The sequence below is a fragment of the Mustela putorius genome, unplaced genomic scaffold (assembly GCF_011764305.1).
Source record: "Mustela putorius furo isolate JIRA1106 unplaced genomic scaffold, ASM1176430v1.1 tig00001012_pilon_pilon_pilon, whole genome shotgun sequence".
Classification (NCBI taxonomy): Eukaryota; Metazoa; Chordata; class Mammalia; order Carnivora; family Mustelidae; genus Mustela; species Mustela putorius.
In genome coordinates this window covers 455,696-470,315 of record NW_025421531.1, presented here as the reverse complement: position 1 = coordinate 470,315, position 14,620 = coordinate 455,696, and the positions used below count along the sequence as shown (strand labels likewise).

General features: G+C 36.8%; 1 protein-coding gene across 5 annotated transcripts in view; it reads left to right on the top strand.

Moving 5' to 3' along the window:
- The first annotated feature begins 11,469 nt into the window (after positions 1–11,469).
- Positions 11,470–14,620, top strand: part of PTPRC (protein tyrosine phosphatase receptor type C) — a 124,469-nt gene continuing 121,318 nt past the window's right edge. For all 5 annotated transcript variants that reach the window (XM_013058114.2, XM_013058113.2, XM_004756230.3 and 2 more), the window contains exons 1-2: positions 11,470–11,586; positions 11,668–11,783. In XM_013058114.2, coding sequence (XP_012913568.2) covers positions 11,711–11,783 — 73 coding nt within the window. In that variant the 5' untranslated portion in view covers positions 11,470–11,586; positions 11,668–11,710. The remainder of the gene's footprint in view (positions 11,587–11,667; positions 11,784–14,620) is intronic.

Genomic DNA, 14,620 nt, shown 5'->3' with positions numbered 1-14,620 from the left:
GTTACAAAGGAAAAGATTGAGAGGTTGAGATGAAGGAGAGAATGAGAGTTGGTCATCCTCTTCAGAACCTTCTTCTTCAGTGACCTACGTCCTTTCTGATAGTTAAGCCATGATGTAAAATTGAGAAGGATTTGATGATGAGAGGTCAGAAGAAAAGAGCATTGTTCAAGGAAGCAGCATATGTAACCACCAAAGTGGGACCAAAATAAATCCTGGAGAACAAAGTGGGAGTCTGGAAGGTCAAGTGTGAGAGCTAAAATTTACAATCTAGCTGTCCTCCAAAAGTTACATTTCATAGTAGCTGGCTGGTAGATGTTCAGCTGGAGACTGGATTTTCCCATTTCTCCTTTTCCTGTATGGAGGCCTGACAATGTGGCAAGTTATTGTCAAAAGAGTGGGTGGCAAAGTGGTATGTGTCAATTGCAGGCCTTGTGGGTTCTGATAAGGAGTTTGGATTTTATTTGAATTGCAAATAGAATCCATTGACAGTTCTTAGGATACAACAGAGGCATATATACATTTTAAGAAACTCTTGTTGCCTTGTGGAGAAGGAAGAGGGGAAGTGGAAGGACTGGTTGAGATGCGGTATTAGTGCTCTAGGAAAGGAGTGGTGTCCTATAGACATAGAAGTCGCAGAAGTGGGAAGAAGGAGATGACACAGATATGCATCATAGACACTCAACTGAGAAAATGTGTTTCTGGATTGGGCTTGCTAGCTCAACGTGAAGATGAAGAAGGAGGAAAAAGATGAAGATGCAAAAGGTGATCTGCAGGTATCTGACTCGAGAGTGACAGGTAGATGGCTGTACCCTACATCAAGGTAGGGAAGGATCCTGGGCCAGGAGAGCAGCAGGGTGGCATGGTGAAGTCAAGAGTTCAGATTCAACATGGTTGTCTATGGAACACACACGTGCCTTGACATTTCAGGTAATAGGAAACAGGGACACAGAGGTAAGGTTTGGACTGAGCATAGAAAGTAGGAATGGATCTCTGAATCCATGGAAATCCCAAGTTTTTCAGTTCAGGGCACTGAACTATAATATTTAAAAGCTGGATAGAAGAGTTTAAGGAGGAGACCCTTGAAAAATTGCTTTTTTGGTATTACATGCATTAACCCTGTTGATTACTTCTAAGAGACAGGTAGGTAGGTTTGATTAAAAATGTTACTTGAGTTGGGGTCATTTCTGTTTCCATCTGAGTTACATAGATGTATATTTATTCGTAAGTGAAAACTCCTTAATGTAGAATTTGGGGGAGTTGGGTGCAGCTCAGATTTATAAACTCAGAACTTGGGTTCGAATTTAGAATCTGTCTCTTATAAATGAACGAAGGAAAGTTTCTTTCCTAATCCGGGCCTGTTCACTCATCTAAAGAAATGACACAATACTCCCTTATACAGGTGCAAAGATCAAAAGGGTGAATTCACATTAGTGCTTAGCACAATGCTCTGTAGATAGTAGGTACTGAATCTATCACCACCTTACCACCATGACTCTGTCCAAGCAGGATGCTGTGGTTAGTAGTAGCAGTATTTGAGAAAACATAACTAATTAAAGCTGAAACTTCCCCCTTGGTACTTTAATTTATATTCTTGTTCTATCGACTTGCACAGATACATGATACGTTTCCATTTTTGCTTTAGTTCGCTCACTACTCTGGTGTCCTTGTTATGGTGCTTCGTTTACATTTGTTTTGCTTAAAATATTTGTTTCTTTTTTAAAAATTTTAATTCAGCTAATTAACATATATTATTCGTTTCATAGGTAGGGGTTAGTGATCCATCAGTCTTACATGAGACCCAGTGCTCATTACATCACGTGTTCTCCCCAATGTCCATCACCCAGTTATTTCACCCCCCACACCCTTCCCTCCAGCAACCTATGATTTTTTTTAAACCATGAAAATTTGTTACTTTACATATTAAATAGGTCAACAATCCTTAAAAATGGAAGTGCCAAGATTACCTGACAAGTAATAAGTATTCACAAATACTATGCTTCTCCTGTAAAACAAGTAACTTTTTAAAGATAATATTCCTTCCGTACCAAAAAAAGCCCAATGCTTCACAATCATCTGGAAGAAAACTAAGCAATTCTTAAGACCGAAGTATGTCCTGAAGATTTGAACTGTCTTATATTCATCAAAAAATTGAACACACACACAGACACACACATTTGTTCATACATATATCACCTACATACATCATATTATATTATACTTTATTTAGTTGTGCATTGGTCATTTTTCTCCCTGACCTGAATTCCTACAGGGTGTGGATGATATTTTACTTATTTCTTATAAGCACTGTATTCCAAACATTGTACAATGTTTGGGCACTCTTGTTTCTACTCCTCGAAGTTTTTATGGAAATTTTTTTCTTATCCAAAGTCAGAGTATTTTTGGTAGAAATGTCTAGCTGTCCTCCAAAAGTTACATTCCATGATAAGCTGGCTGGTAGATGTTCAGCCCGAGACTGGATTTTCCCATTTTTCCTTTCCCCTATATGGGGGGTCTGACAATGTGGCAAGTTATTGTTAAAAGAGTGGTAGGCAAAGTGGTATGTGTCAATTGCAGGCTAGGTTTTTAAAACTTGGTGTGTGCCTTACTCATGCTTTCTCTCCCCTTCTGGCACGTAACGAAGATAATAGCAAGGCCCAGAAACTGTGAAGGCTCAAGGTAGAAAGGACCCATTCCCCTGAATCACTACATGGAGAAGACCAACAGCCGACCTCGGAATGGTAGCTTGGTCTGTTTTGTGAAAAATAAGCTCCGTCTGTGTTTGAGCTTTTATCACTGTGAGTTGCTATTAGTTCCAGGAGATAGCATTAACCCTAACAAGCCCAGGACTCAGAAGACTTGCATTAAGACGGAGCTACATCTTTGGAAGCTGAATTTGGCTTTACATGCTTATTCTATTTCCTTCTGCATAGAGTGCAGAAAAATGAATTTGTCTTTGTAAACAGGAAGAATAAAGGTGCCCAACTAAGCAAGTATAGCAGATATTATTTTGTAACCTTAATCCAGGTGTTCAAAACTTGTCACACTTCTGTATTTCCTGTAACTCAATCTAGCTCTAAACCTCTGCAGATTTTATTACCAAAAAGGGCAGCACATTTCATTTCCATCTCAGAGCTGCAAAGGAGTTCTGTCCATCTTGGACTACCCAGACACCTTAAGAAGGAAGCTGTGGCTATTTATGCATTTTAACAGTGAATTACAGTACACCTCTGCCCATGGGCTCAGGTGGCCATCTTCATTAAACATAAGTTTTGGTGGGAAAGGCAGACAGAAATTAAATAATTACCCAAACAATGAGTCTTCTTATAGACAAGAAAAATAGATCCTACCTATAGGACTGGGAGAATATTCCAGATAGGAGGGTTTTTAAAGTAGAGAGGGCACTGTATATAAAGTCTCTTACGTGATAAGGCTAAGGTAAACAGGAAGGAGTAAGCCAGTGCCTTCTGACTGGGGAGAAGTGAAATGGTAAAAAACGGGCTTATAGAGGAAGGCAAACATTGGGCCTGGCAGGGCCTTGGGGGGTTCTCTTAAGCATTTTTCTTTAAATCCAGATTCAGTGGAGAAGTATTGACAGGATGAGGGAAAGGTGCACAAGATACAATTTTGTTGAGAAAAGACCTCTCTGACTAAGAGCGGAGAAGGGATGGGGAGTAAGAAACCATATCAGGGCAGATACAGGCAAAAGTGTTAGAAGGTCATTTTAGTTGTTTATTCAAGCTATGTTAGTAGTTGGATGAAGATTGTGGTGGTGTACATGGCGACAAGTTGACAAATCAAAGATATATTTAGGAAGTAATGTGGAGAGAAGCTTGTGATGGATTGGAGCAATTAAGTTTTGAGAGTGACCCGAGGTCTCTATTTTCACAATGGAATGGCTGGTGGTACCACAGCCTGAGTTAGAGAACCCTAGAACAAAATCTTATTGGGGGAAGAAAGATGACAAATTTAATTTTAATCTCCTCTCTTCCACCGTTCTCTCCCAGTGTGTTCACTGGGTCCGTTTTCTAAGCCTGTCCGGTCCCTGGAATTGTAGCTACATGGCTAGAGTTCTAATTATTTTACCAGATGCTCTCGTGACCTCCTGGGGCACTCTCCCTTTAACTACAGTGGCCAGAGTAAAGCATACAAAAGCAGAGTAAGAAATGAAACTCCCAGAAGACCTGACCAAGTGGAGAGCTGAACGTGGGTCTCTGCACACATGACTCACAAGGTTATCACACATCTCTTCTCACTCTCCAGAGGAGTTTGGGTTCTCAGAAATCACACCAAGAAGTACTTTGCCCGACTCAGTGGCCCAAGCAGCAGGTTTTCTCATCTTTTTATTCTCAGAAGCAGCAACTCTGATACCTAGTGAAGCAGTCTTACAGCCATTGAACTCTCTCTTTACTGGTTTGTAAAATAATACGTGGAACCTCGAAGCCCATGGCATTGGCCTGGCTCCTTCTGGGCGGAGTTACCCCTAGAGGGTTTATGAAGCACTCCATCTTGGCGTGGGCACAAGCCTAACGTGACCATCACCCTGCACACAGGGCTTAGCAGGCAGGGGCTGGGTGACCAGGATTTTCTTAGAAGAAGTGGCATATTTGTGTTTTCCAATTTAAAAAAAAAAAAAGTAATACAGACCCCCCCCCCATGGCATGTTGTATCCCATGTTGTCAACCTGAGGAAGAATTGAAGATTGCGTCTAACTAAACCTGCCTAACCAGAGCTAATGTGTTAAAGACTTTCAACAAATCAGAGTAGAGAATGAATCTTTTTTAATGTGTTTCAGTGATTGGCCAAAGCAATCTGCAATGGCTTTAAGATGCCAAGAACATGACAGTTAAGAATTGTACCAGATTGAAGTTCTAAGAACTCATTACATCCAACTTGCATATTTCCTCATGTATTTCACCCTTGTTTTACTTAATTTCATTTTATTTAATTTAATTTTGCAGAGTCCAATCCATAGCTCATCTAACACTGTTTACTCTGAATCTGTACTAAAATTTGGGAACGTCGGTGCCGATCTTCTTTGAAATATATGAAATCTGCTATTAGCTTTTTTGAAAAAGCATTTTTGTTTTGTTTTGTTTGTTTTTGCAGTCCGTTATCTATTTGCACCACTTTCAAGCTGGATGCAGAAATTGTAACTTAAAATAGCATGTTTTACCACTTTGTTTCGTTTATGACACTGTCTACTGGCTATTTATTGATGCTGTTATGCTGCTATTCCACAGTGCTGCTTGAACCACCATGGGATTCACCGATGGGCTTCCAGAAATGTTTTATAAAAATAGGAAAAAAAAAAAAAAAAGCAAGACTACTGCTTTACATCACTTTCAAGTAATCCCGGCTACCAAGAAAGACGCTACCACCAACCCCCACTTCCTATTAAACTGATGAAAAATTGGAGGGTTGTTTAAGCAATAGACACCTGTATGTAAGGACAAACACATCCATGCCCATCCCCTCCATGTGCAGGACTCTAGCTGGGTACACAGAGTGTGAGGGAAGCATCAGTGATGATTAAGATACAACAAAGTGTGTATCATCTTCCTTTTTATTTTCTGTTGAGAAAGTAATAATACTATCTGAATGCTGTTGTGGAACAAAGTTAACTAATTAAGCAAGCATGCGATAATTATTACAATTACTTTACCAGATGCTCTCATGATGTCTCAGTGAGCCTGTTCTAATTAAAGCATACACCATAGGTCGGACATGGAGTCATGACTCCCATTGTATCTCATCGTCCTATTTTCCAACATTTTATTTCATCATAAATTGATGCATATCAAACCCTTTCATTTCATATTCAATTCAATATTCATATTCAATTCAATATCATATTTCAAATTCAAAAATCCTTCACCTCCGTCAGAACGCTGCCTGTATGATTTGCAGAAGGGAACTGGTAGGGGCAGGTCCTAGGGGTGCTCCTCTCCCTCCGTCCTTTGGGTCTCTATTTCTCTTTTTTGCTGGGGCTGAAAAGAGGGCTAGAATACATATTCTATTGTATATTCTTTTAATTCTAACCCAGTGTGTTTATTCTGCAATGTTAGTTGGTTGTTTTCTTCATTAATTAATTTGGTTCTGAAAGCAACAATGAGGTAATACAATTAGCTCCACATTGGAGAGATTAAATATTTGCTAGAACTCAAGTTTAACTCTGTTTCTTGACCACTAGGAAAAAATACATAGACATCAGTATTGAATTTTGTACATCAGTTGGCATTGATGTATAGGAATGCATGGGTCAGGTTTACCTACACTCACCAGGAGAGTTAAAGTTCTGGTGCTCAGAGTGAGAACATCTGTCAAGGCAGTGCCACCTCTCCCTTTACACAGCTTGATGTTAGTGAGACTTATTTTTGTCTGGATTTGCATTTTACATAAAGACAGAGGGGCAGATATATCAAATAACATGGATTTCTTGGCTCAATACCCAAGTTTTCAAAAGGCAAAATGGCAGAACACAAGAATGTATTTTTAGAGCAAATCATAAAAACGTAGTATGCCCCCTTTGTGCTCTTAAAATATTTTGTTAATTGATCAGAGTAGATACTAAGTTTTATAATTGCTGGTGTTCAGTAATTCAGCCATTTATTTCACTGGTAAACCTTTCTGCTGCCATCACGCCTTTCCTGTGATACAGCAAACTTCCCAACAATTTTGATGGCTCTAGTCTTGTCAACTCTCAATATGTTGGCCACATCACAGCTTCCTATGTAAGTCTTTTCACTCATTCTTTCAACAAATATCATTTATGGCAACCACTGTAATAAGCACCCCTTATACATCATAGTTTACCATCCAGAACATAGGTTTATGTTTTAGTGGGGAAGGTGGCTATGAATAAACAAATATGTCCCCAGATTTGGAAAAAACAAACATGATTTTGAAATAGTGAAGAACATGGAAGGACCAATTTAGTGTAAACAAGGTGGAAAGGGGCATTACATGATTTGAGAATGTGTACCAAAGCTGGATTTTATTCAACATGTAAAGTGAAAACCATTGAGAGGTGTTAAGGATCTATCATAATTTAACTTGTATTTAGAAAAGATCAAATCTATTTCTTGTGGAGGAAATACTGAAGGGAGATAAGATAGAAGCTCAAAGATCAGTTAAAAGGCTGTTTCAACAGTGATGGTGCCTTGGTCCCAAATGATATAATTGGAAATAGAGCACAGTTAAGATGGTAGAGATAGAATAAATTGAATGCAATTGTGACAGAACAAGAGAAGTAAAAAATAATACTGATGTTTCTGGCATAAGTTATTTGATATATATTGGCACATTTGCATATATGGATAAGAACAGGAGCTAGTGCAGGTTTAAAAAGACTTTCACATTCCATTGAGTTGGTCATGAGGCAATGTAGTGTACATGTCAAGAAGGCAGGACCAAATGTGAATCCAGAGACCTGAATGGCAGATCTAGCTGGAGGTATATATATCTGTGAGTCATCAGTGTGAAAGAGCTTACCCAGGAAGAGAGAAGTAGACCCAGAACTGGGCTTCAATGTATCACAATCCTTAGAAGTCAGGTAGAGGAACAGGGCTCAACATGGCAGCTGCTAGGGATATTACAGTGAGGGTCAAGAAAAATCAGGAGGCGATGGTATTTTCGAAACTGGCAATAGATAAGGATTAGGGAAGAGTTAACCATATTTAGTGCTCCTGAGAAATCCTGTAAGATAAGAACAGAGAAATAAGTGATGGTATAAGATCTTGCAAAGTGGATTTCATTGGAAAGAAGATTCATTCTTAAAAAGTTTCAATAACTCCCTGTATCTCTTAAGTAAGCTTAAATTCTTAGAACCACAAAGCCTAGCACAGTTTGACTATCATCTCCCTCAGAACCCACATGTGTTTTGTTTGTTTCTTTCTTTCTTTTATGTCTCCTTTTTAAAAAATTGAGATATAATTGATATTATGGAAGTTTAAGGTATATAATGTGTTGACTTGATATATTCATATATTGCAACATTCCAAGCTCTGCTTCTCTTTATCCTAGCAACACGTCTCGTTCAGTTCCTTGAACACACTCTCCTTCTTTCAATATATGGTTCTTTCTGCCTGGAATGCTCTTTTATTTTTCTCCCCATGCCCACTCAACTTCCATTACTTTTTTAGGTCTACTTTCATTGCTTTTTATTTCAGGCAAATGTCACCTTACAACTACCAAATACCTTATTATTCGCTTAAATCAAGTATGTCCTGTGTGTTGAATTTGTCACTGGAATTAGTTAATGAATTACTGTCTCTTCCACTAAAATGGAATAGAGTGGGAGCACATCTGTTCTGCTTACCATTCTTTCTTTGTATTAGAGAAAATAAATGTCTTATATGCTGGGAAATAACTACATATTTGTTGAATGAATGAATGGATAATGTCTGCTTCTGCTGTTAATCTCATGTAATCTGTTTCTATTCTTTCTTTAAAAAAAATGTATTTATTTGAGAGAAAGAGCATGTGCAAGAGAGGAAGAGAGAGTTGGGGGAGGAAATGGCAGAAGGACAAGGAGAGAAACTCTTAAGTGGATTCTTTACTAAGCTTGGAGCTTGACAGTAAGCTTGGAGCCTGACACAGAGCTTGATCTCACCACCCTGAGATCAGACCTGAGCTGAAACCAAGAGGCCAGTGCTCAACCTATTGTGCCACCCAGGTGCCCCTCTGTTCTTTACAAAACCTTTATTATATGTGACTGAAAGGTTTAGGAAATGATGATTCATTTAAATAAAATATTATTTACTTATTTGCTATTACGGCTTTTAGACTCTCTTGTGAGTCAGATAGGATTATTTTAAAATTTTATTGATCAAGCTTTGTGGCCATTCTGGCTACAGACTATTTCAACCACTCAAGAAGTACCACTCTCTTTACTACATTTAAATTCTGATGTTCCCTGGTCCCTTCCTAGCCTCAGTTGTTCTCAGTCGTTCTTAAATACATACGTTTATCAGCAGCCTGCCCACTCTCCCAGAATCAAGAGAGTAGATCACATCAGTTTGTCACATAGAGTCCTATTTCTGTAAGAGAGTTCTGCTTCTCCTGTCTAGGGTTTGGATGCTAGACCCATACATGATAGATTTCCTCACTACTAACCAGACTTCTGCTCAATAATCAAGTCTGGAGCTGTCCACTCTCAAAGAGAGGCTGTGCTCTTCCCCCAGCAAACTGCTAGGGTCTTCTTGTTGTCTCCCTCCTTGCTCTTTGCATCTCAAGGGGTATCAATCCTCTGGCTCACCATGGCCTCCATTCTGAGAATATGTGAACTGAGTGCAAATCTATCCATTGCTTTCTGTCTACATTAGGCTCTATTTCTTTATGCCTTTGTAGTATACAATATAAATTTTGCTACTCGAAGTCTAATACTTCCTATAGACAGTAGACTCATTTTTAATACATTAAAACAAAACGTGTAACTCAACTCAAGTATTCCTAATTAATCTCAGTGTTTCCTGGGTAGAATCTCTCTGCCCATCTGTCTAAAATGGAATTTAATCTAAGTTCTTACTGTTTCTTCAAAGTCATGATCTACAAAGCTCCTTTAAAAATCTCTCTTTAAGGCTTCTAAACCCCTCCTAGCTTTAGCTTGTTGTAGAGGGTACTTCTTATACTTAACTCCCTTGAGTGTCATACAAGGGACATGTCTTCCTGGCCTCTAGTTTTGCCAAATAGCTGCCATAGGAGCAAGCTAAGAGAACACAAGTGTTTGCTTACAGGTAGATAAAGCTAACTCCTGGAGAGTTTTCCACTGCAAATGTATTTGGAGAAATAAATTTGAAAGCTGAGTACTTGAACTTGTGCCTCCTGATACATGTTTCTCACGAAGCTTACCTCCTGAAGAGCAGTGTTTATATTCGCAGCAATTTTATTTGAAAAGACACTTGCAAAAAGAGAAGAGCATCCTTTTTATGGAATCAATGTTCTAACTTTGAGAGATTAAAATTTTTAAAAATACATAGTAAAAGACACTGGAGAAAGAAGTGAGAAAAACGAAGAAGGTTAGTAAAGCAAGAAAGGAAAGTAACATGAAACTTAGAAATTTCAAAAACACAACTTGTCTATTTTTTAGCTGTGAGAACGTGGACCACCTATACCCTCTGAACTAGATGGGTAAAATGGGGAGTAATAACATTATTTGTCTCAAGCATTGTTGTACAAGTTAGATTATGCAGTTAAAGTGTTAAGCATATTTCGGGACATAGTAAAAACCCAATAAGTTAACTACGGTATGGTAATAATCAAAATAAAATAAAAATCATACCAAAAATCTCATTATAATGTTAGTATTCAGAATTTCAGATGTGGGATTATTTTCATTCACTCAAAGGGTGTACAAATTTGGCTGTGTAAGTTCCCAGTAGCCAGTGACGAGTAAAATAATGAGTTTGTAAATATGAAAAGATCTATTCACTGAAATACAAGAACCCTTAAATTGTGCTTTCTACCTGAGGATTGTAGAGTTACTGCAAGGGTTCTGTTTGTAAGTCCCTTCACTACTGTATATGGCTCAAATCATAGTGTCTTGTGCACATGCGCACTATTGGTTTTAAATGAACCGGATATTGTGATAATGATACCAATTTATTTAATTGTGTGACTGAATTCACTGTAGCTTTTTGCCAGTCTGCATTTTCCTAATTGATGGACTTGCTAAGAGTACCATCAGAATCATGAAGAAGGCTATATATTAATTTGCTGTCTTTTAATCAAAAAGATTGGGAGTATATTGCTGAGGAAAAAAAAAAAAAGGTTAGCTTTGTAAAAACAACAGCAACAAAACCAGCAACAACGTCCCAGCTCTTGATTTCGTTGCCCTTCATACCCTCATCAACAGCCTAAAGACCTCTCAAGTCACAGAAGCATTCTTTTTTTGAAGCAGGATTTGCTGCTGTAGACGTGACTTTCTGATTCCATTGCTAGCCCAATGAGGATGTCTGTGAAAGATCTGGGGCAAAGCTGTTAAGCTTTCTGAGAGTGCTTTTGCATAGAAAATGGGTTTGACTGCTAAAACTGTTATATTGGTAGGGTTTGAATGTCTGCCTAGGAAATGATACTGGTTGCAAAAAATAACCAGATAGGTAATTTTTCCTTGCTCCTTTGGTCATTTGGAATCAAATACAGGTATTTTCTACTAATTCAATCCTTGTGTCATCTTGCCAACCCCATTATGGTATACCCACCCTGGATCTGATTTATCAACTCTTAGGTGAGAGAATACTGAATTTTTGGGGATGGGGATATGACTTTTTTTTTTTAAGTTGTAATGAAATATTGTAAGAGAGTATTATTTAAAGCTTTAGAAAACATCTTCCTTGAAGGAAAAAAATCTTTTAAAAGGCCTACTAACTTAGCCTAATTACTTGAATTAAGGAAGTAAGACACTTTTGCACTGACTTTGAACAACTTTCTTGACTTCCTGCAAAGAGGATTCTTGACAGTATTTTTGGAGAAGTTAGTAAAACCGAATCTGACATCACTACCTAGCAGTTTCTGTAGCTACCAGAGTGGTTTGCTCTTAGGGTAACAGAGGAGGAAATTGCTCCCTGTGTGATAAGACAACAGCAAAGAGTATGCATTCATTTCTTTTATTTTTGACTCAATTTCACAAAGAAAACCTTTTGCAGAGATAACTATTATTTTGCCTTTCAGAAGGACGCATGCTGTTTCATAGGAATACGGCTGATTTCCAGATATGACCATGTACTTGTGGCTTAAACTTTGGGCATTTGCCTTTGCCTTTCTGGATGCAGGAGTGTTTGTTACCGGTAAGTACAAGTATGTTAATGTATTCTTAGTAATATTTTTTTCCTTATGGAGAGACATGGGTTTGAAGTAGACATAAAAATAAGTTAAGTGTTGGTGATTGAAAATGAGGAAGCTCACTCTAAAATGATCAAGGCTATTGTAGTTCAGAGAGACAAGTCTTGCTATGTGACAGAATACATTGTTACTGTTTTAAAAGGCATAAATGTTTGGGGGTAAAAATCACTATTTAAAAGAAACGTTGTCTATCTGTATCTTTGTTTATAAACTATTCAAGGATATTACAAAAGCAATGTTGTTACTTAACCCTCAAATATGTGAATATAAGTTTATGAAAGTCTGAGGAAATCTTAATGACAAAGTAAGTGAATTTTCATCCTTTTAACAAAATATGATTTTTTTAAAGTCATAATATGGCTTTGGTTGCATGCAAGCCATTCTTTTTTAAACTGGAGTTTCCTTCCTCAAAAGTAAATTACTACTGAAACAGTTTTATTAAATACTTAGCTATATGATAGCTTAAAATAATATACTTGGGAATTTACAAAATATTAATTTTATGCATATTCTTAGCACAGAATGTATTTTAAAACAAGTTTTTGGTTTCTTCCTAATAGTTTTAATGGTCATTTGCTTCGGAAATTTTTACGGGGCCACCGCCCTTCCTGGGTGTGGGTAAATAGTAGAGCCTTGATGAGATTAAAAATGCTTAAATTCTTAAGAGTCATGCAAATGCTGTATTCTATAGGAAAATGTAATGGGGAATCTCAAGTACTCATTTAATTTGAAGATCTTGGCATATTTATTATCTATTTTATGGACATTTATTGAACAATTTCGGTTTGGGTCATGAGTGCATCTCGGTTGATTGTTAAATGTAACTAATAAATTGATATTTAATATTACTCCTTATGATGTAGCATCTAAAAGCTGTTATTCATTATTGAAAGGATATTAAAAATGGCATTTTTGTAGACATTTCAACTAAGTTTTTAAAAAAGGGGAAAAATTGTTTTTGAAAGTGTCGCTTACTGGAAGTCACTCTGAAATCTGTTTTTGACGTTCCGCCACTCTTCTTTCCTCTAAAAGGCAGGATAGTAGCTACCTCTAGAGCTTGTTACATTGTCAGTTGATATTTTGTGTAACGAGAAGAGTGGAAAGCGTTGTAAGATACTGTTTTGTTTTTAACTGCAAAGACAGAGAAACAACTTTTTGTCTTAATACAGAAAATGTTTTTCAAGTTACCTTTTCTATAAAGTTAGTTATCATGACCAAGACCAAATTATAACGAATAATGATTTTAACCAGGCGATACTATGTATATTATCATAAATCAGAGTGAATATTCATTGAAAATTCCCACTTAAGAACTGTTGCAAAGCATTTTTAAATAAGCACAAAGAAACACTGAAGTATTTTGTAGGACACAGAACAAATCACCATAAAAATTTCAACTCACTCTATTAGGGATTTTTACCATAGGAAATTTCTTTCAATTTATGATCAAAATAAAAATATAAAACTATCCAGAAACATTTAAATCAATTGTGCTGAATAATTTGTCCTAAATAAATGGATAGGTATACATAGATTTATTTTGAAGGACCAAAATACAAAATTTGTACACTTGTTTGTACAAATATCAAGAGCTAATACTTTTTCTAAAAGGCATTGAAATGTATACATATTTTTGGAAAAAACAAAAGAATCATATTATCTATGTCTACAAACCTTATTTAACATATAAGTATAATTATCTGTGTCTGCAAATCTTACATACCATCCTTTTAAGTTCAGAGAGACATTTTGTGATTCAATGTATGATTTGGGAAGTTATTAATCTTCTAAATTATATATATTTCCTTATTAACAGCTAATGAGTTGATTGTATGCTTGATTTTAATGTGTTACAATTGAGTTCAGTGAGCATAGGAAGTATGCTCAAATTTATATTGTGTACTTTAAGGGAATAAAAAACCAGAGCCAAATGTAGAGAGACATCAATTAATAGGTAAATATATGTACAACTCAGATGTGTTATTTAATACCTAAAATAAAAATACTGGCAAGGCAAAATGAAGCTTTGCCATGGCAACAATGCTGGGTTGGGTTTTACACAAAAGTTTGTAATCTCTGTGCCTCTTTGCCATGATAACTGGAAAACTTGGTTGAACATTTCTAAATAATTCTAGGGAATGATGATTGTTTTTAGAACTCAGGTAGGGATGAGTGTTTTCTGACTCTAAAAAAGGAGTAAAGCTAGGCAAATCTATCAGTCTATAACATACCAGCCAGGGTATACAAGTTATATTATGTGAGTCATAACAGTTTAGATTCATTTCCTGCTCATAATTCTCCATTTCCCAGCTACATTAAAATAAATATCTCACATTATAAACATGTATTATGCTTGCACATCTCAGACTTTCAATGCAAATTGAATTTAATAAGCAACCTTACTAAGATCTAAATACAATTTAGAGATTTAAGGATATGAACGTTATTTTTTATGAATCTTGTACAAGTATTTATTTTTTATAAAAATCTGCCTGTGATCCTTATCATTGCTAGAATTTGAAATGCATTTTTTTGATGGGGGGAGGGAAAGGGTAAGATGGACTTAAGGGTCTGTCTGTCCTTTTCCTATCTTGTTCTATATAAGTAAGTAGAAGGGCAGTGTGGTTAGTCTGAGCTAGGTCTTTCCTCTGTTCTGGGGCACCTCTCTATCGATATACAAACACATATCTATTCTAGTGTTTATCTGTGAATCATAAAGTACACACAAACACATATCTACTTATCTACCTTCTGGTTCTTCATATTTGTCTACTTTTAAACA